Here is a 27,703-nt window from a genome sequence, read left to right as displayed (position 1 = left end):
CTTCAGCAGAACCTGGGGGGTAGAGGTGGCAAACTATCTATGTAGCTTTAAGATGGAACTTGTTACATTTACAAACAGGATTATGTGACATAGTTGCCTATGACTGCAGGGGACTGGAGTCTGAGTTCCATCCCTACGTAAATGAATAGGTATTTGGATAAATGATCTAAAGCTGTGTTCACAGGGACCAGCTTTCCTTTAGAAATATGGACTTAACCCCTAGTAACTGAAGAAAAATTGTTTTAATATTCTGATTGAAAGTAACGTAATCTAAACTGCACTCATGAGTTTTAAGTGGACGAACTTTCTGCAGTGATCAGTTTCACACATGCCTACAACTGGTATTCAATTAATATCTCAGAATGCTGCTTTATGATGAAGGGTCAGATTTTTAATTATTCAAATATATTGGTAACGCTGAGGGGGAATTTAAACTAAAATTCCTCTTTTTTGCATTGAAAAACTTCAGAAATTGGAGTGCACTGATGATAAAAGAATGTGAATTGACTTTTCATTAGTACAAAAAGAAATGAGTTGTCATTTTTCAAAATAAATGGTCCTACTGTCTCTTAGGTTTGCATGGAGAGGACATATTTAAATAGTTTAATTCTAAGTTCTCACAGTTGCCAGTGCTGCTGCTATGCACTCTGGATGGTGCACAAGGGCTGGCTGGAGAAAGGCTGGGAGGAAGCTCACCCCCAACCACGTCTCTTCCACCCGAGAATCGAACCCTTTTGAGAACATGGAGTCAGCTCCCCATTGTGCCTAGAGCCTGGCAATTATGACAGCCACCCTGACTGTGAGTTGTTAAACTGGTGGTTCATAGCAACTTTACCAACTTGAACCTTCCATTCACTTCTGAACAAATTAAAGAGCATTATTAAACAAAAAGACACATACTCCAAAACTGAAGCTGGGAAAATAAGCATGGACACATTAGAAATTAAATACTATTTTTGGACAGTTCAAAGGTTATGTAGGAAATGGTCTATCTTGAATTGTAAATAAAAAATTGTAGACCCTTAATTCCAGAGCCTAAAAGGTACACTAACCCTCTCTTTAGGCACAGAAGGCTGTGAAACCTATATAGCAAAAGCTGTTTCACAAGTACAAAAAATAGTAGCATCTCCCTAAAATAGGTGCAATGTAGCACTAACACAAACATTTATTCTAAAATGAAAATAAAAGACCTTTCAAACAACACATGAGTTTGGAAAACTGAAATTTTAGTCCAGTTCCTTGGCCCCATTTTAGCTGCTTTAGTGCCTAAAACTGCGGGAAACCAGTGAATTTGCACAGGGGAATTCTCATGTGAAAAGAGATGAAGGCTCCATACCACCTCTTTTGTGCATTCCCCAGCAAGTAGGGTCAGTGTGTTACTCACACTCCTTTGTGTCTGATTCACAGAGGATATGTATCTGTTACCACTCAGTTTCAGAGCCCCCTTTTTAACTTAATCTACAGAAACTCCTTTTCACCTTTGGAGGACTATAGTATCAGCCATGATATTTGCTATCATACAAATGTAGGATTCAGAGTGTGCCTTCACCGCTTGACATGCATGATTTGTAGGATGACAGCAGCTGTGAGCAAAGGATGGAGCATGTTATATCCTTATTCTCCACTGCCTTGCACTTTGCATAGCCAATTAAATCTATGCAAAGAGCTACCATTTTGATTTAGGAGCACTTCATTAAGTGCTTTGCATATGTATAAAATGACTGTACAAACTGCAAGGCAATGAAGATTCAAGGCCATTACCGCATTTTCCCCTGAAAGAAGACTGCTGCATCTAACAAAATGGTAATTTCTTTTCTGCTTAATAAACATTAGGAGTTCTGGAATATTTGTGTTTGGTTATTTTTCATGACCATGGATGCTGGAACAATTTGTATAGTGGCGGGGGAGGAGAGAGGGGCTGAGAACCGTTGAACCAATCTGTAAACTCTGGATACAATGGAAATTACTTTAAGCCAGGGCATGGGACAGCACCCTTAGCATTCCTTCCTCCCACACTTATGTTCATGATTAACTCTATCTTTAATATAACAGTGCTAAGTGGTCATGGTTGTATAATAATCACACTGCAGCATGTTTTGTAAAGGGGTTGAAATGGCAAAGGCACCTAATATCCCTACATTAAGGGACACCAATCTCACCAAATCGTGTGTGCATCCTCTTTTAATGCAGGTCTTGTTTTTATGAATTCAACAAATATTTTAGCTGATATATTCTTTCAGGTGAGTTTAGGTCCCTGTGGACTTTCTTACATCAGGATACTACAGGTATAACAAAGTCCATGTTTCTTTTGATAGCTGTTATCATGTAGCATAAGTTACATTAAGGATGGCTAGAAGTACAGATCTCACTGATAACTTTATACACCAATGCATGTGCATTTTTGACAACAGAAATTAAATATGCTACATCAGATCCTGCAGTGAGCCAGATAAATGTTTGGCACATGTGTGAGACACAATGGTGTCTTGCTGCTATGTTTTTGTCGCCTTAGCTCCCAATCTTGGGGGCTATTGGAGGCTGAACTGGACTGCTTAAACTTGTACTGGTTGATAGAGGTTCCCAAGGAGCACTAGGAACGCTCCCTATCAATCATATGGAATCTTCATTTGTTGCTTTAAAGGAAATTTTGCATCTCTATGGCAGCAATGCAAAGGGGATTTACAGAAGGGTGAGGATCTGCCCACCTGTCAAACACTGGGGATCTCTGCAGCAACCTAGACCTAAATTCTATGGCAGAGTCTCTTGGTTTCTGAATGACAAACTGGAAACTCTGAAGCAGCTTCAGGTAAATTAAAAAAAGTAGGCTGTTTAATTGAATGTTAAATAAATACTATGATCAGATACAAATCTGTTGTTTTATTTATGTTAATACAATATTCAATTTCTTTTATATTACATATATTTTACTCTTCCCTTACAATTTTCGATATGTTCTAGTTTTTTTGTATAAGCAACACACAGCCTTAGCGAAGCCAATGTAGTCTAGTGCACAGAGTTTAACAATGAGTCCTGGGTTCTATCCCTGACTCTGCCACAGGACTGCTAGGTGACCATGGGCAAATCATTTAGCCTCTCTCTGTCTAGAGCTTGTCAGCTGTAGTAGGCAGTGCATCTAGGAGAAGGAAAACTCTGATTCCAAAGCAAGAACATCAGTTCTGACCAGACAGTTTATAAAAGCTGTGCCAATCACTCAAGCTCTGTGGGTCTGCACTGCCTACCCTGGCTACTGGGACAAGGCAAAGAAACACAAAATCTTACTGTAAAAGGGTGAAAGCTGGGGATTTTGGCAGCAGGGCAGAAGATTTTGGGGAATTCTGGAAGGATGTGAGGCATGGGCAATGGTTGAAGAATGTAGGCCAGCCACATGCGGTGGATATTTCTGCCTAAGTGATCAGCAGTGAAATAGTTACCAAAGCTGAAATTTAAGCAATCATCGTTAGGCTTCAGGGTAAAAATCAGTTTGAGGTGAATGACAGCATTCATCCCAATCTTTCTAACTACTAGCTTGGCTAGCTGCATACATGATAATAAATCTGATAAAATATTTTCTACAAAACTTTGTTCCATTGAAAAAAAAGTATTCAGTGGAAATGTAGAATTTGAAAAAAATAATTGGGGAGAAGGGGCTATGAGGAAAGTTGGGCACAGTCACTGAGACACCTCAAGTATTCTGCAAATATTGACATGAAATTTGCAAGTGATCAACTAATTAAAGAATATCAAAATTCAAATGCACAACTGGCCTAAATTAAGGTTGCACACAGGGAAACTCAAAACTTCTCATTTTCTAACTTTTGCATTCTCTAAATAATGCTTGACACTTTTTGTGTAATTTGTATGTAGATCAACATGGTAAAACATTTAACTCTACAGTTAAAAAATGTACTCAGTTCCTCTATGTATTTACCACTAACCTGTTTTCAGCAATATGCTACTTACTGTTCTGGAGAGTTGATGTCTTCTATAGGATCTTTGCTTGTTCTGGAGGATTCTGTTGTGCTCCACTGTGCTTGTGGATTTTGTTCAAGGTGATTTTTCAAAACCGCTTTCTCGCCATCTGGATGGGAGGGGAGTAAATGTTTAAATTGCATTTACTAAGGTGAAATGAAAATGTATTTTAAATGGTTTCCTTTTGATGTGTTCTAATGGCCTGGAGTGAACCTTTCCACGCTTTCCAGTTCAACAACATCTCTAATTTGCAACTCAGCTGCAACTCAGCTTTTTTCTTCTTTCCCTCATTTCGATTAGTGCCTGCTTCCAACTTTACCTCTCTTCCTTCAGTCCTTTCTCCCTTTGTTTTGTTTACTCACCAATTCCAATGCTGGCTCAGTCCTCACATCTTTTTCATTCATTCCCTGATCTCAGTGGGCCCAGGCACCTTTGAAGGAAATGAGGGTCTATACTGACTTCCCTTATTCTCTTGTCTTTCAGATCTGCCATATTCCATTCCATATTCCAACAAATACCATTGCTTCTCCTCTCTTATTTACTAATATGCCAGTAACCCTTAGAAACTCCATCTCCATCTTCCAACCCTCTCTTTAACCCTCTTCTAAAGCTTGTAAAATTCTGCAAAGAAGAATTTGACACAGTCTGGCAGTCCCTTTCATTCTCTCTATCTTTTCTCTCCTTTCTATGCTTTTCCCAAATCATCCAATTAATCACCTTTTTATTTCTTTCTTTCTTTCCGTTCTCTTGTTTTTGTACATCTATCCATGTAGCCCTTGATGGATGGCACATGGAAGAAACTGAGAAGGAAAATGTTCCTCTCCATTTTGGTTACTGTCCTGGTATCGATATGCATGCAGTTTAAGGATGAAGGTATTCTTGCTCTGGTCCCAGACGTTAGTTCTTTTAGTTTGGTTTCACCACTGTATTGTTCTATGCCTAGCACTCCTTATCTTTACATGCGAAAAGCTGCCCTCACTTCATTTAAACCTTTACTTAAAATATTTGTAAAGCCTATCAGTATTGTTAATTCTCAAGGGGAATAAGTATGCAGCCTTTCCAAGGCTGGATTAGGCAACCTGGGGCAGTAGTCTGACCCTAATTAATGGAACCCCAAACAGGTGGAATGTCTCTAATCCAGCAGTATATGGTCTGGCAAAATCTGAGGTCTGGCATGATTTGAGTAAGATGGATGTCTGTTTGTTGTGGGCGTGGCCGAATTTCCCACAGTCCCATAAAGTTTGTTTACAGCCACCAGTCCTAGCTCTCAGTGTTCTATGCTGTAATTTAGCTCTAAATTACCCCATTTGTCTTCTGAGAGACCAGCAAGTACTGGAAGTGCTGGCAATGCTGCTAAGCATAAGCATAGTTTTTTAATGCTTTATCTATGTATCTCCTTGTGCTAATACAGTAAAATTGTGTAACAACACAAACGCTTTGTTATAAAGAGAGCTGATCAGCGTTGGCTTATACAGGATGTGTCAGTACAGTCACACATTATTAAGCAGCATTGCAAGCACTGTCCAATTTATTCGCCTTGGTGAAATAAAAATAAAGTGACCCAGTTGCTACAATATTGACAAGGTTCTCCCCTTCCTCCCCCCCCCCCCCCCAGTGTTTTGGCAAATTTTCTGGTTTGGTGCCTATCTAGAGAGGTTCAACCTAAAGTCCTATTCACCTTTTCTCCCTGAGGTCACTTACATAATACATTTTAAAAAATACATAGAAGACTGATCTGTTTGGTATAATATGGAATTAAGGGGCCTTTAACGTGTTAATATGTAGCTGTTCCCAATGGGACAGAGGCCATAGGCAGCCCTTAGCAAAGATGGCCACTGATTCTATTCACTTGCTTCTTACATCTTTGCCTCTCATGGTAGCACTGCAATCTGACATTTTCTCTGAGGGCAGCCTGGCTTCACTACCTTTAGAATCTTTGGGAGACAGTCCATGTACTGCCCTTGGCAAAGATGGCCACTAAATCTCACAGCAAAGAAGGAGAAATGACAGTCATTTTGAGACAGTTGTCTTAACAGCGAGTTTAGAATAATGCCGTTTTGAAAGAGAACAATTCTTGGTCAGTTCTCTGAAAGAGAGATTTTATGTGCCAGTCAGCCCTGTTGAAGGAGAAATTTGCAGTCATGAAGAATAATGACAAAAATTACCCTTATTCCTAATTATTTCTCTTTTTAAAACTACTTGTTGTGCTAAATCTACTCAACAAAGATGGAGAAAGGAGAAACTGGAATGTGTATATATTGAGGTCCCTTCCAGTTCTATGATTCTAAGCGTACACAGTGAACTGTAGAAGGAACATAATTTGGCATGTGTGCACATGCGAATGTAGAGGTCAGGAATTTCAGGGGTGTGGACGGAAGAAGGTGTAGGGCAGGCAGGCTAGGATAATGGAGGTGTAGACTTTAGTGGGGGGCGGGGGCAGTAATTGTTGATGGGGGAAAATTCCAAGAATTTGGTAAGTGGTCAAGGGCAGCACTCTTCCATGATATTAATGGAGGAGATGAGAGGACTGAGATTGGATGTAGACAGCAGCTTGGAGTAAGGGATTAGGGTGAAGAAGGGGATGTGGGATCTGGGAGGGAATTTGGGTGAAGGAGGGGGTTAAGACTAGGGTTGCCAGGTGTCCGGTTTTCTATCAGACAGTCTGGTATTTGCGCCCTCTGTCCGGTAGAAAAATTCAGAAAATACCGGACATGTACAATGTCCGATATTTTCTGAATTTCCGGCTGGGCACCGGACGGAAGCCTAGCGGGGGTGGGGGAGTGACTGGGAGGTGGAGCTGCAATTGGCGCTGGGAGCCCTGTGGTCGCATGCAAAAGCCGGGCGGGGCAGGGCGGGGGCAGCGGCTAAGACTCCCAGCCACTCCCCCCGCCCCTGCCTGACTTTTACTAGTAACTAGAGGGAGTGCCTGCCGGGGGCGCGGCCTGTTGGACTCCAGCTGTGGCTAGTGGTTGCACCCCCCCACCAGCTCTGCTTCCCGCCCCCTCTCCTCCCGTCCAGCCCCTCGGGCCCCCGATCCCACCCCAGCTCTGCTTCCCGTCCCCCTTCCTCTGCCCCCCCCTCCTCCCATCCAGCCCCTTTGGCTCCCGATCCCCCCCAGCTCTGCTTCCCACCCCTCCTTCCTCCCAGCCAGCCCCTTCCACCCCGATCCCCCCCAGCTCTGCTTCCTGCCCCACCTTCCCCCCAGCCAGCCCCCTCCACCCCCGATCCCCCCCAGCTCTGCTTCCTGCCCCCCCTTCCTCCTGTCCAGCCCCCCGATCGCTCCGCCTCCCGCCTCCCTTTCTCTGGCCCTCCCTCCTCCTGTCCAGCCCTGCGGCCCCTGACCCTCCCGACAGCCTCTCCTCCCACCGCCCTTTCTCCCAGCCAGGCCTCCCCTCCCGACCAGTCCTTCCCCCCCACCTCTGCCCATGATCAAGTGTGTCCGGTTTTTTGGGTGGGTCTACCTGGTAACCCTAGTTATGACCTAGGGCAGGAGACTGGGGTGCCGGAGGGGGTATCAGGTGTGAAAGGGAGTATGGGTGCAGGAAAGAATTCTGACCTAGAGGAGGCGGTGTAGAAGAAGGTGCAGTGCCTGGGAGGGGGGGTTGTGACTTGGGGCAGGAGTGCAGGCTGGGGTGCAGGGATTTGGGTTGTGACTGTGGATAGGGGATTGGGATGCAAGGTCTGGGAGGGGGTTGTGACCTAGAGGAGTGGCGTAGGAGGCAGTGCAGGGTCTGGGAGGGGGTATGGGTGCAGGAACAGAGGTGCAAAGGGTTTGGGTTACCTGGGGTCAAGGTGGAGGAGCACGGACAGAAGGTTGGAGTGAGGGAGAGGCTGGGGTGTCAGAGGCAGACTCTGATAAGGAGGTGCTTCTCTGGGCAGCTCCCAGCCAGCCGCCCTGCCCAAGAGGTTCCTAAGCCAGGCTCCCTGCCATCCATTCTCCCACAGGCCACTCAGAGCAGCTGCAGGGGCCATGTGCTGCTCTGAACGTTGCAAGCCCAGGGGTGGTAGGGGGCAGGGGTACTTCACATGCTGCCTGTCTGGCAAATAGGTAGCCCCCATTGGCTTGAAACTGGCCAGTGGGAGTTGCGAGATTGTGCTGGGGCAGGGGCAGGGGCAGGGGCAGCATGTGAACTCTCTCCCCCTAGCTCCTGGGCTTGCAGCATTCACATTGCTGCTCTGAGCAGCGTGTGGGGACAGGGTAGGCAGGAAGTTTGGCTGAAACTCCCACTAGGTAGTCGGCTGGATCTGGTGGCTTGTCAGGCTGGATCCAGCCTTTGGGCTGTATTTTACCCACCCCTGCTTTAGCTGATTTGTGTTGCTCTGACAATGCAGAGGAGCTGCAAATGTAGTTTAACTACCAAGTTACTACTTGGCTTGTTTTGTGCTCCAGTGAAGTGTAAAGGAGCCACAGTGAAGCTGGACCAAATATTTAAAACAAGATTTAAGACTGATGTACATATCCTCAAATCTTCAGAAATATCAGATGGTTATGTTCTCTTTCAGTTCCTTGTTGACAGTTCATGTATAAGAAGTCTAATAATTGGGAAAGGAAAGTCCCAGACACACAAAAAACTTTTCTAAAATGGAGTTAAGGCTGGGAGTACAGATCAGTAATTTAGGCTAAAATGATATTTCGGGGATGCATTGTAAACCCATGAAATTCAGTCAAGTATGAACTTGAAAGAATCAAAAAATTTTAACAGACAAAATATGCAAATAACTATGCCTATAGTAGAGCCTTAAGGGAAAATATGAAACATTCTAATTTGTTTTTAAAATCAGTGTAATCTAATTTGGTAATGCAAGCACTGATCTATCTATCTATCTATCTATCTATCTATCTATCTATCTATCTATCTATCTATCTATCTATCTATCTATCTATCTATCTATCTATCTATCTATCTATCTATCTATCTATCTATCAAAATTGTATGGTTATTGAATTGTGTTGCTTACAGGGCAGAACTAAGGTAGTTTGACTGCCTTTATTGCATATCTTTATAATGAAACTGGTTTATATAAGTGGCCCATGCTCTACTCTCACTCTTATGAAAGTGTGCTTTTTGTGTAAGGATTTCTTGAATGGACAGAAGCAACCCCTCATTGGATGACCTTTAAGACAGAGGGGGCCAGATACTTAGTGTCAAATCACCTAGCTCCACTGACTTAAGTATAGCTATTTTATTTATACCATCAGAGGACCTGGCTACAGGTCTTTTGAATCAATTAGGTTTAAGTTTAGCCTAAATAAAACAGATTTTTGCCGCAACTTGCAGCTTCATATGGAGTCTCTAAGGCTAATTTACAAAAATGGCGATAGAAATTTAATTCCTTGGACATCTGGAAATAAGGGACCGACCATTGCACTATGTACAAAACATTTTCCTCTCAAGACTTATATTCTCTGCAAGAAAGATTCTGTAGATTGGAACAAAATTTGTGAAGGGATATTTAAAAAATATCCAGAATAGTAAACTTCTAAACTGAGTAATTTTAAAATTCACAGAAATGATTGGATCCCAACATTGTTGGCATGATTTTCCTTCAGCCTAGAAATGCAACTTGCAGGCAGAGTCTTTAAAATACCTATAATTGGACAGGGCAAATGTAAGGGAGTTTTGTGTCTATGCTTTCTGAACCTTACCAAATCATCTTAGTCTCAAGATAACATCGAGACCAGTGATTGCTCTACTAGTGCAGAAACCAAGAGATGATCAAAAACAAACACTGGAAATGAAAGACTGTAACAGACTATGTATAAATCTGTTAAAGGTATTTGTTTCTAACACGCTGGAAGCACAATCAGTGTTCTCAAGAGCAGAAAAGCTGTGCACTTTGCAGTGGTGCTAGTTAATGCAAAATGACTGTATGCTGAATATCACAAAGTCACACAGAGAGATTATAATGACATGTGATGGACTCTGATGATGAGTCTAAAATTATTACGCCTGTCCCTGAGAAATGCGGGGGAAGCTGGATTAGACTTCATGTACAGTGTAATGTTTTAAAATGTACATGACAGAATGTCAGTCTGTTTTTCAACAGACCTCTTAAAATTAACAGACAATGCCCACTCTTAGATTTTAGCTAACTGGCACACTTATGAAGACAGACCTATGTGGTTAGCTAGTCAAATGGGTCAAATGCTGCTTAGTTATACCCATGTAAATCCAGTGTAATCCCAGAGCCAATGAAGACTCTCTTGGGATTAGACTGGTGTAACAGCAGAATATGGCCTCATGTATCTGTTTTCTCTGCATTTAGGGCATGTCTACACTAGGAAAGTATTTTGAAATAACTAAATTCGACTTAACTCCTGATTTGATAAAATCCAAAAAGCATGTCCTATTACAGGGAAGCCCCGAAATTAGTCCGAGGTAGGCTCCATTAATGTAGACACACTACTTCTATTTAGAGCCCCAGGAAGCACTAGGGAGTAATTAGTTCAAATTTCTCTGGGGAGTAGTTATTTCGAAATAGCGACACTGGAGCATCCACACTAATGCTATTTTGAAATAACTATTTCAGAATTAGCGTTATTCCCCGAGGAAAGCAGGAGCACAGATTTTGAAATAAGTGGCCTGTTATCAATTCACTTATCAATTCAAGATAATGAGGGTTATTTCAAAATAGTGTCTTAATGTAGACCAGGACTTACAGAGCTTCTGCATTACTAATGTGTTCCAAGTCCTTTCTGACCATTCACTCTTGGGAAGGGATATTTCAGTAGAATTGTATTTTGACGAGAGAGCTGCACAAGGAGGAGTCAGAGTAACAGTTACATGTAGAACTGTCTTTGTCCTCTTTCTGGTCTCTGAGTCACCCCCTCAGGTGCCAGGACACAGGGTTTTACTGGCTCTGGGGTGAAATTCCATACTTCTCATTACGGAGCAGCTCCAAATCCATCACAGGGAACTGTTTGCTACACGTGAAAAGTGTAACTGTTCCAAGCATAAAGGGAACATGCAAAAAAGGCATGAAGATGAAAATAGAAGAAGGGTGCAATTAGGAAGGAGGCTAGGGAATGAAATGTGAAGGAAATGAGATGATGAGTAGCAATATATATATACTAGGGAAAAGACACAAGTAACAACAGAGCTACAAAAAAACTTTACAAAGGCTGATCCTCAGTTTTTATGTATTATTTTTTATTGCATTAGCACCTAGCACATGGACAACCCAGTCAGGGACCTTTATTTGGTAGGCTCTGTAATACCTGTAAAATATCTCCAGAGAGTTTACAAACAAAATTACTAATGAGATGAAACATATGGTGAAAGAAGCCAGTGGGCTGGGTGTCAGGGAGGGAAGACAGGATAACAGTATTGTGAGTATTTTTGTGCAAATTAGCTGTTTCCAACATGAGTTATTCTATAGGCCTTGCAGCACAAGCAAGTCTTAAGGAGCGATCTGAAGGAAAAAAAGGATTAACATAGGCAAGGGTGCAGAAGTCACTGGAGTATGAGACTGTTATGGTCCAAAGGGGTAGGAGCAAAGTACAGTATAAGGGATGGACTGGTAGTGAACTGTGGTGAGAGGGAAAGAGGAGGCTAGAGTAGAGAAGGTTCCTTTAGCTGAGGCAAGAAATGACCATAGAACATGGACAAGGATTTTAGTTGGAGGGATGGAGAGAGAAGGACAAAGTTTAGAGCTTTTATCAACAAAGACATGATGGGTTTTGGTGGCTTAGATGGAAGGTGAGAAGAATGGAAAGGAGTTGATTCTGACTCCAGTTAACATAAGAAGTTAAACATCTCAGACAATGGTGGGATGGTTGGTGAGAAGAGAAATGAAGTGAGTTGCTGTTGCTGCGGCAGCTACTGTCATGTGGGCTCAGCTGTTATTTTCTATACATCACATTTTCATGTAGATTGTTCTTGGCATTTGCATAAAAGCCTTGTAGTGTCTATAAGCAGAGGCATTAGACAGAAACCCTTTTTTTCTTTCAGAGATTAAAACAGTGTTTGATGTAGAGCTGATTAAGGTGGCAGTGTAACACACTGACTTTAGAATACAGAGCAATTACATTAACAAAGTGAAATTTGGCAAATCTTAGAAGTTAGTGTTTGAAGAGGCATGTGGCTTACCTAGTCCAATCCTTTTTTACAGCATCACTGTTACCAAGACTATTTTCTAGCTGCTAGCACATTGCACAGTCTAGTTTTAAATGTCCCAAATCATGAAGTATTCACCATTTCCTTTGGGAGATTCTGCCACAACTGAACAGAGGTCAGTGCCAGGAGCATTTTACTTGTGCTCATGTCTGGCTGGTGCTCAAAATTAAGTGTTGGAGCTGGAGAGAGAAATTACGTATTCACTCTTCTTCCCCTCAATCAGCCCCTCACCCTGCCAACAATCATTTCTGGCCTCCCAAATAAGGAGGGGGAGGGAGGGGCAGGAAGAACAACTACAATATTTGAGGTTCCTCTTCCATCAGTACATAAATCCTGCCCCCTCCTTAAATAAATCCTCTGCTGTAACTCTAGCTGCTGTTTCTCTATTCCTGAAAATGGGTAAGAACTTGCTGTACTCCCCAGGTTGTGGGCTCCCCCTTTTGCCCTTCTAAATGATTCACAAATCTCCATGCTCCTGCTTTCCTCCTTAGTTGCTGGTTGCTCCTAGAAGCTATTGATTTGTCAAGCTCCTCTCTCCTTCTGCGTCAGCTTTCCGTTTCGGTCCTTGGGGCTACTCCTGATGTGGGATGGAGCTCTGCACTCAGACTCTGGGACTACCTTAATTCTGTCTCAGAAACTAGTGTATGAACTTATAGAGAGGTCAACTTTCCTCTACACCTTCAGTGATGGGAGGAGTTCTCTTAGGCCACATATCTCCACTTACCCCACAGTATCGACACTGTGGCAATCAATCTTCTGGGGTTTGATTTAGTAGGTCTAATAAAGACCCACTAAATTGAAGGTTGAAGGTGCCTCCATCAGTACTGGTACTCCTCACTCTTGTGAGGAGAAAGGGAAGTCGACAGGAGTGTTTCTATTATCAACCTCCTGCTGTAGAGATGGCACCAAGCTTGGCTTAAAGTACGTCGACTCCAGCTATGTGATTTACATAGCTGTTATATGAGCGAGAGTGAGGCTCAAAAGAAACTGGAACTTCACAAGGCCCAAATGGCAGAGAGGGAAAACCAGCGCAAAAGACACATGAAATTACTGAAATTAAAGATAGAATTGCAAGCTTCCAGGGACAATGCAGCCCGAGAGACCCGTGGAAGCCCAGGAGTTAGCCATGGAAATGAAGGAGAAAGAAGTTGAAGCCCAGCAGGAAGCCCCAAAAGCTCCTCATGAGAGAGCCTTAGAACTGAAACAGCCTGAACAGGAGGCTGCTTGAGAAGAGAGGGAGAAATAGAGGCAGCAAGAACTGGCTGTATTGAACTGGAAGAGCCAGCACCTCATGTCACAGGATCTACTTCTCCAAAAATCCACAACTGGAAACACCTATGCCCAGCTTATGATGAATCTGCAGACATCACTGAATATTGCACCACCTTTGAGAGACTGTGCACCATCCATTTGACTCCTGAGGATCAGAAGATGACCAACTCTGCTTGCAAAATGGACTAGGAGAGTCCTAGATATATTCAATAATATGTCTATTACTGATGCTTCATTCAAACTATGGTCAATTCAAAGATTTGGTTTTAAAACAGTTTCAGATTACCCCTGAAATGTACAAGGTAAAAATTGGACCCCTTAAGAGAGGGGCTGGGCTAAGTAATGTGGCTTATGTAAACCAAATGAAAGATCTGCTGGATAAGTGGGTCAGAGTGAAAGGAATTACAAGATTTGAAGGGACGACTTTAAAAATAATAAATGTTTGTTTCTGTTTATTTGACTTCTTCCAATTTTAAACTTTATTCTATGAGAGAGAGAAACTTTTTTAAAATGAAAACTGAGTCTTCCAAATCTCATAACTCCAGACACTGAGCCTTGAAGAAAAACACCAAATGTTCCAAAAGTCACAATAAAAACAGGAGAACTGGCAATACTGAGGACATCTCTACACTAGGGAGTTATTTCAAAATAAGTTATTTTGAAATTACTCCCAAAATAACAATTTCAAAATAGCGCTATTCCTCTTCACAAGCAGGAGTTATTATTTCTAAAATAATGGGCTCAATGGTATAGACGTTTGTCTTGTTATTTTGAATTAAGTCCCTACTGTAGACATGCCTTGTATGTAAACAAATCAATGGTTAAAACTTAAAACATACAGCATTTTGAGAGCAAAGTGAACAGGTTGGATTGTCACAATGAAGATGGAATTTAAATTTCCTGCTGCATATAAAGACATGGTGCAAACAATAATATTGCCAGTATTAGGCAATGGGTTTTTACACACACACTCTCTCTCTCTCTCTCTCTCAAGACTTACATGCAAAAATAAGTGAAAAAGAAATAGAGTAATTGTACTGACAAACTTTCAAGCTTCCAGTTACCTCTAGACTTGAACATCTCTTTCTGGTTGTCCTCTCTTCCTTTGTTTAATAAGTACACTACTTACAAGTGCTGTCTTTCCTCTTCAAGGCTCTGTTTGTTACTACAGGATGTGAAATCTCAAATTGAATGGGTTGCTCTGGAATGTTCTAACTCACTTTAAAACTGCATTCCCATTATCTGAAGGCAGTTTCTAAAGCACTCAACCTCATGCAGGTACTTAGAAGCCTGAGCCATAAAATAATGGCTCACATTTCCTATTCACAGAGCTGCAGTGAGAGAGCTAGGTAGATATGAAGTATTGTACATGAAACAGAACTGATCAGAAATGCAAAATCCAGTGTCCAAAGGACTTTGACTCATCTGTGGTAGAGAAGTAAACTCCAGTTCCAAATTCACAAGGGTACAGATTTGGGTTGTGGGTATCAGAAGCAGGAGGAGGCTAAGCCTCCCCAAACAGCCACATATAGGCCTCCCACTCTGCCCACTCTTGCTTTCAGTTCTCCCAGGGCTGGCTGCCTGATTTCCTCATACTCTGTGGCCAGGAAGGCTTGGGCAGTGCTGTCCAGCAGTGACATGCTCTGAAGCCAGAGCAGGGAGCTGGGGCTGTACTGTCCAACAGCCCTGCACTCTGGGCCTAAGAGTATAGGGTTGCATTTGGGTGCAGGGCTGCTAGCCTAGGGCAGAAGCCAGAGGACATAATGGCAAGGAGTGCTGGGCTCTGGTTGCCATGGAGAGGTGGGTCTGGAGGAGCTAGCCTCCCCAGGCCAGTGCTTCACCCACTGCCCATGGGTACAAATCCTTCCACTTGTTATAGTTTCTTAAAGAAACATGAACCAGTTTTATAAGTCTTACATCTAAGTTACTGTAAGTTTAAATGTCAGTGTCATTTGTACTATTGCAGTTTTACTAAAATCCTTTGTTACTATACTTAAATATCAGCAATCTTCTAATGGTTCACTACTTGATGAAAGTACTTCTGTTTACCCTGGTTCTCCCAGTTTGAGTATTACTTTAAATTCTATTGGAAAACGTATTTTACATTCCACTCATTAATAACTACCAGCCTAATACTAACTTGAGGAAAACGGACAGGTTAAAATTCATAGTTTTAAAGCCAGATAACCTACCTGTATTATTAAAGGAATCTAAAATTTGTGAAGCTGCCCTACTTTAATTTTCCCCATTTATACTGTTTGTTTCCTTTGGACAGCAAAAGCAGACCAATCAATTTCTGGTTTTGTCATCAATTGCTAATGAATTTCATATTCTGGGATCAAAAGTCAGAGATGACGCAGATTGGAAATATTACACCTATTAAAATAAATCATCTCTTTTGAAAAGAATAAGATAAAATGACTCTATTCTCAGCTGGTATAAATAACACAGCTCTACTGAAGTCACTTCCCAGCAGATGACAGTCTGGCCTTCCCTTTCTCATGAGGTTAGGTGTTAAAAAAAGATTTTATTAAAAAAAACTGAGCAAAATTCTACTCCTGTTCGACTATAATATGTGAAGAACTCCATTAATTCCAGATTTACTTTGGTATAAATGAAAGCAGAAATTGTACCACCTACATTTTGGTCAGAAATGTATCTCACAGCAATTGTTGTTACAAATATAGTACTAGGGTCATAGTACTAAGTATTAGTATTAAGTATTCAAGTTTCAGTGGGGGAAGTCTAGGTTGGATATTAGGAAAAACTATTTCACTAGGAGGGTGGTGAAGCACTGGAATGGGTTACCCAGGGAGGTGGTGAAAACTCCATCCCTAGAGGTTTTTAAGTTTCGGCTTGACAAAGCCCTGGCTGGGTTGATTTAGTTGGGATTAGTCCTGCTTTGGGCAGGGGGCTGGACTTGATGACCGCCTGAGGTCTCTTCCAGCCCTATGATTCTATTAGGATAGCACCCACAGGCTCCTATCAAGATTAGACTCCATTTGCTTACCTCTGTTCAGACACAAAATAAAGGAAATCCCTATTTTGAAGTAGTGTCCCTTTAAAGTAATATACATCTCCTTTCTGAAAGCCTTTGAATCTATCTGTGGTTCAGTCTCATGCATAATGCCTTCATCAAAGCAACTTCACTGAGTATCATTTCTCTCTTCTGTCACAGATCAACTTTTCTTTTCCCCTGCAGTTACTAGAAACCTGCCTTTGAAGTTTATTTTTCTTTGAACTATTTCTGTATGAGGAAAAATTGTTACACTAAAAAACATTGGAGGCTTGTGACAACTGACAGTAGATAGGGAAACCTGACCTGCCACAATGTAATCTGAGCCAATTTATAGCAGCAAATCTAGATTATACTGATTCTGATTCAGAACTTGATGGGTAATATCTTCCCAGAGCAGAACTATAGTGCTAAAAAGAGAGAATTTACTAAAGTGACCATGAAAAAATCAGAGTTCTCTTAAGCAGGGGGAAGGGAAAGAATTGCATACCATTGCCTTCAACTTCTTACTATACTTTCAATAGTGCAGAGGTCATTAATTGATTCTCCCCATGAGCTGCTCTATACCTTACTGTACAGATGTAGAAATAAAGGAAGGGATTCTCCCAAAGAATATGAAGTTTGATTTTATATCAAAACTCCTGTTGTTCATGAATCATTTATCATTTCTTGAGCTAATGAAATGCCAAACGTAATGTTAATGCATCATTAAGAGTGAATATTTTAAGTGCTAAAATGTCAGTAAATGAAAGATTTAAAATTTCTATGCCAACAATAAAATTGTCATTCTCTTTTTCTTGAGGGTGAAATTCTACTCTCATAGACTTCTGTGGGATTTATGCGTAAGTATTTAAGGACAGGGTCTGCCCTTAAACAGAAAAAGAGAAGAAAAACTCTGGAGTCAGTAGGCATCCATTTCCAGCTGGGAAAAGGATTAACAAAAGATCAAGGGGGACCTTCCTTTTTTAGCAGATTTAATCTATAGCTCTTTAGAAGACAACCAGTTACCAGTGAATGAATGAAAGAAAGAAACTAACAGCTGCAGTAAGTGCAGCTCTGCTCTGAAAAGCAACTTTTACAATGGTGTAGTAGAGTATGTCATTAGTTGAGCCCATTGACTTATTTGCAAGGAAAAAGAGATTGAGATCCTGTGCTATACTTCCTGGAGGCATATGACACAGGAGGGCGGACAGTAGGGTGGGGGTCTTGGGCAGAAGGGGCAGGGCTGAGGTAGCCAGCCCTCTGTGCCATACCTTCCCAGCAAGCTCTTAGCACAACCTGGAGCACACTGCATGTGTCTCCAGTGGTGATTTAAAGGGCCCAGGGCTCTAGCTGCCACTGTAACCACAGTGGTGGCAGCATCTGGGAGTCCTGAGGTTTTTTCAATTGCAAGGTGCCGGTGCAGTTGTCCCGTTCCCTCCTGTCGGTGGGCCAAATATAACAGAAGGCACAGTTGAAAAGAGAGTGGAGTTTCACCTGCTTCGAAGGACTATATAGTTCTTGGCATACACCTGAGTAGCCTCAGGATTGCTCTAATTTATGATAGCATCCTGGGAGCTACTTCACAGTATGGAGCAACCCAGAATCGCTATAGCGGTACGCATTAAAGAGATGCCCCCTACTTCCTTAACAGGGCCTTTTCAGTCCCTAATAGCCCACTACATTGGGACATCATGGGACCACTTATGTGAGCCCTACAGTGAACAAGTGCCTGGGTTATTCTCCTGTGGGCACTGGCTCCAATACACTGTCCAAGTGACTAGGGTGAGGTGTAACATCTGTCTTTTTTTTTTTCTAAATGCCAATCTGCAAAACTCAGTCTGAACTCATTCTTGCATATACATCATCACTAGTAGTAAATAACCTGCAGGCCAAATTCTGCTCCAAAGGTGGCTGAATACAATGTAACTGAGGGTGGAATGTAACAACTGGAACATAGCTAGCAATTCTGGCAAACTAGAACAAAATCATAGGCAAGCCAGAACAGAATCTATCCTCATCTCTCATAACTCTGCAATGCTAGCAGAAGCAATGTGCTCAGTGAAAATAAACCATCTGAAGAAGATAACAAATAGAGTTGATGGGATTTTACTTTTTGGTTTGGGAAGCTATTTGATTCTATATCACAGAGGTTCCAACATTGGCACAAAATACATCAAATGCTTTCCTAATATTATTTTTCCATTTATGCAATTGCTGTAGATGCTACAGGAGTGTTATGGGATTAAGGATACAAGGCAAGTGTCTTGAACATTCTCAGTCTATAGCAGGGATGGGCAGAAGCCCGCCAAAGGCTTTGATCCAAACCACGTGGCAGGTCCAGGCCCCGCCCCCCAGCGCATTTTGCCTGGCAGCCGGAGAAGCGTGATCCCTTTTAATTGCTTCTATTTTAAGGGCTTGTGCCTTCCCCACACCTGGCAAGCAACGAGTTCTCTGGCAGCCATGGGGAAGGCATGAGCCCTTTAAATAGAAGCAGTTAAAAGAGCTCTAGGGTCCCCAGTCCCCAGGCAATGTACTAGCAGCAAGGCCAGAAACAGCAAGGGCTCACAGCTTTTGTCCCCCACTAAAGTGATGCCTGGGAGCCATAGTGCAGGTGCGAGCCCTTTCAGCTCCTTCTATTTAAAGGCTCCACCCCTCTGTCCAAGACCCTGCCCCTTTTGGGGCAGCCCGTGACCACTTCAAAAGTTTTTGAAATGGCCCCCGTTCAAAAATTATTACCCATCCCTGGTCTATAGGTAGGGTCTATCCAATGAAACTGCTGTACATAAAGGGGTCTCCAAACATAGCACTACTGGTATAAAGAGTCAAACTCAGAAGACCTCAGCACATCTCAGGATTTGGTCATATATTCCCTTAGCTAGAGAGAGTGAATGTGTGTGGTTGTGGTGGGACATGGGGGTTTTAATGGCATAAGTTTGGAATGGTTACATTTCTCATGTGTTGATGTGGGTCTTGCAGATCATCCCAAATGAGGGCTGCTAACACCTTGATTTTCCACTCCATCACTATGTGTATTTTTCTACAGTTAATCTTATTCCATGCCTGAGGTTACTGGCAAAATCAAGCAGCCTATTTAGGTGAAACTATAGATTTAGGGGCTTAACAATAGGCTGCTATTTTAAGAAATGCTATTTTAAGATGCACTGGCATCTCTAAATTTAGAATTCACCTGCTCTAAAACTTCCCTGTCAAATGTTATAATATGCTGTAAACCAGCCTGTACATTTCCTGAAACTCATCTAAGGCTATGTCTACATTGGCAATTAAGTGACAAAACTTTTTATTGTTCTGAGGTGCTAACCCAGTGGTCACCAACCAGTAGTTCAGGATCTACCGGTAGATCTTGGAGCCTCAGACAGGTGATCCTGACCGGTTTGGCTGGGAGGCACTTCAGCTGCCCCTTCCCTACACTGCCTTGCTGCTCCTGACCAGAGCCTCAGAGCTGCCCATTGGAAGCCTCCTGCTTGTTGTGCAGGATGGGGGAGACAGAAGCAGGGGGGCACTGATGTCACTCTGTCCCCCTCTCCTGGAATGAATCTTCATAGCATGATGAGAGTGGGGCCTTGGTGAAGCGGTGGGGAAGGGGCAGAGCCTCAAAGAAGGGGCGGGGCAGGGGTATTCGGGTTTGAGATAGATCCTGGTCTGACAAATTCAAAAAGTGATCTTGGGCTTAAAGATTTGCTGGAGCAAGTGCTAGTGTAAACAGCGCTCTCCTGCTGACAAAGAAAATGCCATGTGTTGGGCGAAGAAGTATTTTGTCAACAAAAGTGCTGACAAACAGTGGCTACACTGCCTCACTTTTAGCAACACAGCTGTGTCATTAAAAGTTGTGTAGTGTAAACATAGCTGAAGACAGAGTCATAGTTACTGAGTCCTGCAACTGTAATAATAAAGAGATTTGGAGGGTTCTTCATTATTTAAACCTTTAAAAGGTTTTGTTTTAGCTAGAACAAACAATGGGGATCTATTTGTCTGGGTTTTTTATTTTGGCTAAATCAGTTAGTTCCCAGCAAAGAACTATCTTGCATACAAGAAGGTTCCTGTGAGTGGAAGCAATTTAGGAGAAAAAAAAAAGTAAATGGCATTAAAAAAAAATCCACTCTTAGGAGGAATTTTGTATATTTTATATACCAGTAATCTGGAAGAAAGAATTTGAAAAAAATCATTAGTAATAATATTCTGATTAACGTGAATAGGTTTGAAATCTGCAATTCGGTGTAGAAAAAGATAAAATGATTTAACCCAGGGACAAGGAAATGAAAATAGAAAATGTCCTTGGCATTTGGATGTTGCAAACAATTAAAAGTCTGGGACACTGATATTTAAAATTTGAGAAGCTTCAGCATTCTGTAGAAAAGTTAATTGAGCACAAAGAGGATATGAGATACACAGAGAATTAGTCTAATAAACTAAGTTAAACCTCTCTAGTCCAGCACTCTCTGGTCTGGCAACATCGATGGTCCAGCATGATTTTAGTGTTGGTGTGATGTTCACTTATCATCTGTCTGGCCAGGTTTCCCACGGTTCCATTAAGTTTGTTTATAGCCACCAGCCAGGGCGCTCTGTTTTCTGTGCTGTTATTTAGCTCTGATTTATCCCTAAATTTCTTCTAAGAGCTCAGTAAGCAGTAGAAATAGTTGGTAAAGCTGCTAGACAATATTGACCTCCTGTGGTTTGGCATCAGTAAAGGTCCTGAGGGTGATGGACTAGAGAGGTTCAACTTGCATTAGGAATAAAACGCTAGGTCACAGTTAGAATACCCTTTACCAAGGGAATCATTATTAAAAATGTATATACTTGGATTGAGGTGGAGATGGATATAGGAGACAGACTTGTTGAGAGTCTCTGGGTTAGGTTAAAAGGGGTAAAAACAAGGATGATGTCATGCTAGGGGTCTACGACAGAAGAGGTGGATGAGGCTTTTTTTAAACAACTAACAAAATTGTCCAAAGCATAGGATTTGGTGCTGAGGGACTTCAGCTATCCAGACATATGTTGGGAAAGTAACACAGCGGGCACAGATTATTCAATAAATTCTCAGATTGCATTGGAGACAAGTTCTTATTTCAGAAGGTTGAGAAAGCTACTGAGGAGGGGGCGTTTCTAGATTGGACTTTAACAAATAGGGAGGAATTGGTTGAAAATTTGAAAATGAAAGACAGCTTGTGTGAAAGTGAGGATGAAATCCGAGAGTTCATGATTCTAAGGAATGGTAGAAGGGAGAACAGCAAAATAAAGACAATGGATTTCAGGAAGGTAGATACTAGTAAACTCAAAGAGCTGATAGGTAAGATCACATGGGAAGCAAGACAAAAAGGAAAAACAACTGAAGGCAGTTGGCAGTTTTTCAAAGGGACATTATTAAGGGAACAAAAGCAAACTATTCCACTGCGTAGGAAAGATAGAAAGTATGATAAGAGACCACCTTGGCTTAACCAGGAGATCCTACAGAATCTAAAAATCAAAAGGAAGTCATATAAAAAGTGGAAAGTAGGTCAGATCACAAAGGATGAATGTAGGCAAAGAACACAGGTACACAGAGGCAAGATTAGAAAGGCAAAGGCATGAAAGAAGCTCAGTCTAGCTAGAGACATAAAGAGTAACAAGAAAATGTTCTACAAATATATAAAAAGCAAGAGGAAGACCAAGGATAGGGTAGACACATTGCCCAGGGAAGAGGGAGAGATAATAACAGGAAACTTGGAAATGGAAGAGGTGCTTAATGACTTATTGGTTTCGGTTTTCACCAAGAAGATTGATGATGACGGGATGCCTAAGGGTATGTCTACACTACCACTCTCGTTCGAACTAGGGTGGTTAATGTAGTCAATGGAAGTTGCAAATGAAGCCCGGGATTTAAATAGCCCGGGCTTCATTTGCATCTTGCCGGGCGCCGCCATTTTTAAATCCCCGGTAGTTCGGATTCCGTGCCCACGGCTACACGCGGCATGGAGTAGGTAGTTCGAATTAGGTAGCCTAATTCAAACTACCTACTCCGTGCCGCGTGTAGCTGCGGGCACGGAGTCCGAACTACCGGGGATTTAAAAATGGCAGCGCCCGGCAAGATGCAAATGAAGCCCGGGCTATTTAAATCCCGGGCTTCATTTGCAACTTCCATTGACTACATTAACCACCCTAGTTCGAACTAGGGTGGTAGTGTAGACATACCCTCACACAGTGAATGCTAGTGAAAATGGGGTAGGTTTAAAAGTTAAAATAAAAATAGAACAAGTTAAAAATTACTTAGAGAAGTTAGATGTCTTCCTCACATCTCTTCCATGACTTCCATGACTTTTCAAATATGATAGCTAAAGGTTCAGATACCTCTTCCATCTGGTCCTTGTGTATTCACCAGGGCTTGCTGAAATGCATCCTAGAATACACAAGGAGCAGATAGAGGAGCAGATAGAGGACAGCCTTTAGCTGTCATCTTTGAAAAGTCATGGAAGTCGGGAGAGATTCCAGAAGACTGGAAAAGGGCAAATATGTATAAAATGTATAAAAAGGGAAATGAGAACAACCCAGGAAACTACAGACCAGTCAGTTTAAATTCTGTGCCAGGGAATATAATGGAACAAATAATTAAGGAATTCATCTGCAAACATCTAAACAATAGGTAACAGTCAGCATGGATTTGTAAAGAACAAATCATGTCAAACCAATCTGATAGGTTTCTTTGATAGGATAACAAGTCTAGTAGATAAGAGAGAAACGGTGGGCATGGTATACCTAGACTTTGGTAAAGCATTTGATGCAGTCTCGCATGATCTTCTTATCAATAAACTGGGGAAATACAACCTAGATGGGGCTACTGTAAGGTGGGTGCATGACTGGCTGGATAACCATTCTCAGAGAGTAGTTATTAATGGTTCACACTCATGCTGGAAGGGCATAACAAGTGGGGTCCCACAGGGGTCTGTTTTGGAACCGGTTCTGCTCAATATCTTTATCAATAATTTAAATAAATTAGCCCAAATTTCAGCTTTATTTTTTTTTGCGATAGGAATGTTCTTAAGAAAGGTTGTGAAGGTGGAAATAGACCTCTCTGAGTGAGCTCAGATTTCAGTGGGTGCTTCGAGATTATGAGATTAGCAGCAGTTGCTAATACAATCCTCGTGGTCCTGTAATGGACTGTCACTGCAAATGTCACTATTCTGATTTTCTTTTTGCCTTCACAAAGGTGTTGAGTTGTCTTAAATCTAGAGATGGGTCTCCAAGCACTGCTCTCTTTTAGACCAGAAAATACTTGGAGTAAAACCCCTTCCCTCTATGCTGTGTAGGGACTGGTACTATAGTGCTCAGATGTAGAAGGGAGCGAGATTTCTGCCATAGCAGATTCTCATGTTTGGAAAGGGATGGGGAAGAGAATTGAAGTGGATGGTGTACCCTGTGGAAATGTTCTCCAAAACCCACTTGTCCATAGCAATAGATTCCCACTCCTGACGGAAGCGGTAAAGGGAGGAAGGCAGGTGAAATGTTGCAGCTGGTGTGAAAGGGGACTGGAACTCAGGACCTTGACCATCCCATCAAAATTGATACTCTGAAATGGAAGGCATGGTGTTGAGGCTTGGAGGTGGGTGGCGTCCTCCTCTGAAACTTCTGCCTCTTGCAGTGAGGTTCATATGGTATCTGCAAGCTCAGGAACTGGGATCTCTGCACTGTGGGGGCACTTTTCACTGGCTTCTAGTGTGCTCTTTTGAGGGGGCTGAGTTGTTATTGACTAGCAGCTGTGGGTGCCTGCCTTTTTGACTGGCAGCTCTGGCAGCTGTGTGGGGGTGTGGTCAAGCTGCTTGCTTGTCAAACATCAGAAGCACCCCTCACTCTTCTGTCCATGCTGAGCATAGCGTTTGTAGATCCCATTGCAGACCGACTCAACTTTCTCTTCTGGGCAGGCACGTAGATCCTCAGAGATCATAATGGCCCTGGAATCTTTTAGTGTATGCAGAGAGATTCCTGACCATTGCCAGTAAACATTTTTGTACCATCAAAAGAAAGGCCTTTGATTGGATTTTGAACCTACTTTGGGAATCCAGACAACTGAAGCCAGAGGCCCTCCTCTTAACAACTGTTGTGGAAATCGAATGAGCAGCAGTGTTGACAAAGTTGTGCAAAACCTGCAGAGGTGTCCTGGCGAGCGGTTGGTCTTCTGCAACAATTAGCAGGAACTGCTGTCTGTGCCCTGCCAGCAGATGTTCAATAAAGGAATTCAGTGTACAAGAGTTTGTGTGGTTAGACCTTGCCAGTAAGGCCTGGTAATTGGTGATTCTAAACTGAAGAAGATTTTCTAACAAACTAGTTGACACACTTAAGATTTTTATCACAGAATAGATTTTATCACAACACTGCTTTCCTTGTGCATTAACTTCCTCGATCATCAAGGAACTAGGAGATGAGTGAGAAAATAAAAATTCTGACTTCTTAGAAGCAACGTTTTTGTTTGCCCTCTTACAAGTGGGAAGAATTGAGGCTGAAGTAGGACATTTGCAGGATCCAAGAGCACCTCATTGACTGGCAGAGCAATGTGGGCAGAGAGAGGCGCAACATGGAGAATGTCAAAAAGCTTATGATCTGGTTCTTCAGTCTCCTTGATGGGGATCTGTAAACAATCTGTGACACTCGTGATGAGATCAAGCTGCTTAAAATTGTCAGCCAGGCATGGTGGAGGTGGCATTAACAGCTTCATTTGGGAGATGTGGGCAGTTGGAACGATCCTTGTGTCAACCCTGGCCTCCTGTTTCTTAAAAGTCTCTCCCTGAGGCTTCAGTCTCCTGGAAAGGGTGGATGAGGAGGAACGTCTGTCTCTCCAAAAAGCAGAGCTTGAGGCCCTAGAGAACTGTGGCACAGGGTCCTATGGCACGGGTGGTGAAATCCACAGGTGCTCATCCTCACAGGTGGCAGCTGTGGACATATGTCATGAATGAACTCAGGCTCCTCAGGGACCTCAGAAATAAAACCTTCATGAGGGCAGAGTGAAGAGCCTGGCACAGATATTTGGAAGGCCGAGGCAGAGTGTTCATCAGAATCCCCTTTCTCTGAGTCATATGGCAAGGCAGCAGAAGGAACCTGAGGTATAACCATCAAAATTGCATGGGTGTATGAGTATCTGAAGGCTCTCGATATAGAGGAAGTATGAGATATCGCCATTGGTACTGGGAACTGGAGATCTGGAAGTTCTCAGTATCAGGAAGAGCAATAGTGAATCAGGAGTCTCTGATCCTTCAAGGTTTCAGGGAAACTGGAATTCTTGCAGTGCCAAGATTATTGCTGGTTCTGTGTCCATGGTTTAAGCTGAAGTAACGGTAGTTGAATGAGTGAACCAAACCATAAGTTTTGAAAGATCCCAGGGGAATCTGAATGGAGCTTGAACACTCTTTCAGGACCACAGGAGAGCTCGTCGTGCCATCACAGTCTCCTGTGTGTATCTATGGCCTCTCAGAACCTGACACCTTAGATTCTCTAGGCTTAGTGGAGCTCTCAGTACCTGAGGGTATGTCTACACTACCCTCCTAGTTCGAACTAGGAGGGTAATGTAGGCATACCGCACTTGCAAATGAAGCCCGGGAAATTCAAATCCCAGGCTTCATTTGCAAGTGCGGTATGCCTACATTACCCCGCTAGTTTAAACTAGCGGGGTAGTGTAGACATACCCTGAGAGCCTCATGAGTATCATGTCGGAGATCAATGAGATCAGGGGGAGGTAACGACTTTGACTTCTTTGAGGCAGAGTCTCTATTTGGAGAACTTGGGGCCTGGTCTTTGGAAGATTTCTAGGATCTTCCTCTCTGATGCCTTGAAGAGTGCAGCTCAGAAATAGAAAAGGCAGCCAATTGACTCAGAAACCATAATATGGGGGAGCGCTGGCCTGGGCCCGAGGCTGGATGCAGCTAGTTCTACATTATAAGGAACTGACATTTCATCTCCCTGTTCCTTCTGACTCTAGACGTTAACACCAGACAGAAGTTGCACTTTTGGGAAATACGTGATTCCCCAAAGCAATGGATTCAGTGGGAGTGCCTGTCACTCATCAGGGCTGCCTCTTGACACAACAAGCAATGCTTGAAGCCAGGAGAATAAAGCACCCTTGGAGAGGATGAAAAACTTCACAGCTATATAGCTCTCCATAAATATTTTTTTTCCTGTGGGACAACAGAGTGACGTCATCACATCGCTCTGCATCGCCTTGCTCCTCTAGCCTCTGCAGAGTCAGAAGGGGAAGCAGCGGCCATGGCATGGGGTTCCCCCCAGCACCTCCTCTGGGCTCCCTGCTCTCCCCTGGCTCCCATGAAGGAGGGTCAAGAGGCAGCAATGGCAGGTGCATCTGGCTCCGCTTCTATTTCCCAGTCCAGGGCCCCGACACTCCCTGACTCAGCGGGGAACTGCCGCCATTGCCTGCCTCGGGCCAGGTGCTTGGGCTGCTGCCTGCCTTGCCTGCCCGGCACTCAAGCCTCGTGTCTCTCCCCTCTTCCCCCCATATTAGAGCACCAGCACCAGCTTCCTGCAGGGGAGAGGAGAAAGCCTTGTGCCAGATACAGCTCATGGGGAAGTGTGCGAGCTGCTGTGGGGAGGGGAGGAGCAGTGAGAGCACTTCCCCGCAAGCCGGATCTGGTGTGAGGCCTCGAGGCTTTCTCTTCTCCCTCCCCCTTGCAGGAAGCTGGCACTGGAGCTCTAATCTTATGGGAGGGGGGCACTAGGCTGGAGAGCCAGGCAGGTGAGGCAGGCAGCAGCCTGAGCACCTGGCCCAAGGCCGGCATTGGTTCCCCGCTGGGTCACGAAGCATTGGGGCCCAGGATTTGGAAGTAGAAGCGGGGCTGGAGTGGCTTCCCCACTGGAGCAGAGGGGAAAGCCTCCAGTGCTTGGGAGCAGCACGAGGCACGAAAAGAAGTAAGTGCCCCCCCAGCCTCTCATGCTCAGCCCCTACACCTCCCGCACCCCCTCCCCCAGCCCGCTCCTTCCTTCTCCCCACTGGCAAGACACCTTGACCCCAGCCCACTCCTGCACCCTCCTCCCTGGCCAGAATCCTTGCTCCAGCCTGCTCCTGCACCCTCCCCTTCTCCGGCTCCCTCCCGCTGGCCAAACACCCTGCCCCCAGGCCAGATACCCTGTCTCCAGCCTACGCCTGCACCTGCCCTCTTGGACAAACACCTTGCCCCCAGCCTGCTCCTGACCTCTCCCCCCGGCCAGACACCCTGTACAATTGGGCCCAGCCCCCATCTGGCCACAGCGTCCGGTCCATAGCCCCAATCATGGTCCAGCCCCCAACTGGCCACAGGAAGAGCTGGTGGCAGCCCCCCTCCTGCTGTGGCATGGGTAGGAGGGGAGGCCATGATTC

General features: G+C 43.5%; 1 protein-coding gene across 1 annotated transcript in view; it reads right to left on the bottom strand.

Moving 5' to 3' along the window:
- Window positions 1–27,703, bottom strand: part of GABBR2 (gamma-aminobutyric acid type B receptor subunit 2) — an 856,335-nt gene that overhangs the window by 6,643 nt on the left and 821,989 nt on the right. The window contains exon 18 of the mRNA XM_075921529.1: window positions 3,961–4,078. Coding sequence (XP_075777644.1) covers window positions 3,961–4,078 — 118 coding nt within the window. The remainder of the gene's footprint in view (window positions 1–3,960; window positions 4,079–27,703) is intronic.

Source organism: Pelodiscus sinensis, chromosome 2, assembly GCF_049634645.1.
Source record: "Pelodiscus sinensis isolate JC-2024 chromosome 2, ASM4963464v1, whole genome shotgun sequence".
Taxonomy (NCBI): domain Eukaryota; kingdom Metazoa; phylum Chordata; order Testudines; family Trionychidae; genus Pelodiscus; species Pelodiscus sinensis.
Note: the sequence above shows the minus strand (reverse complement) of the source record. Positions and strands in the feature narration are given on the sequence as shown.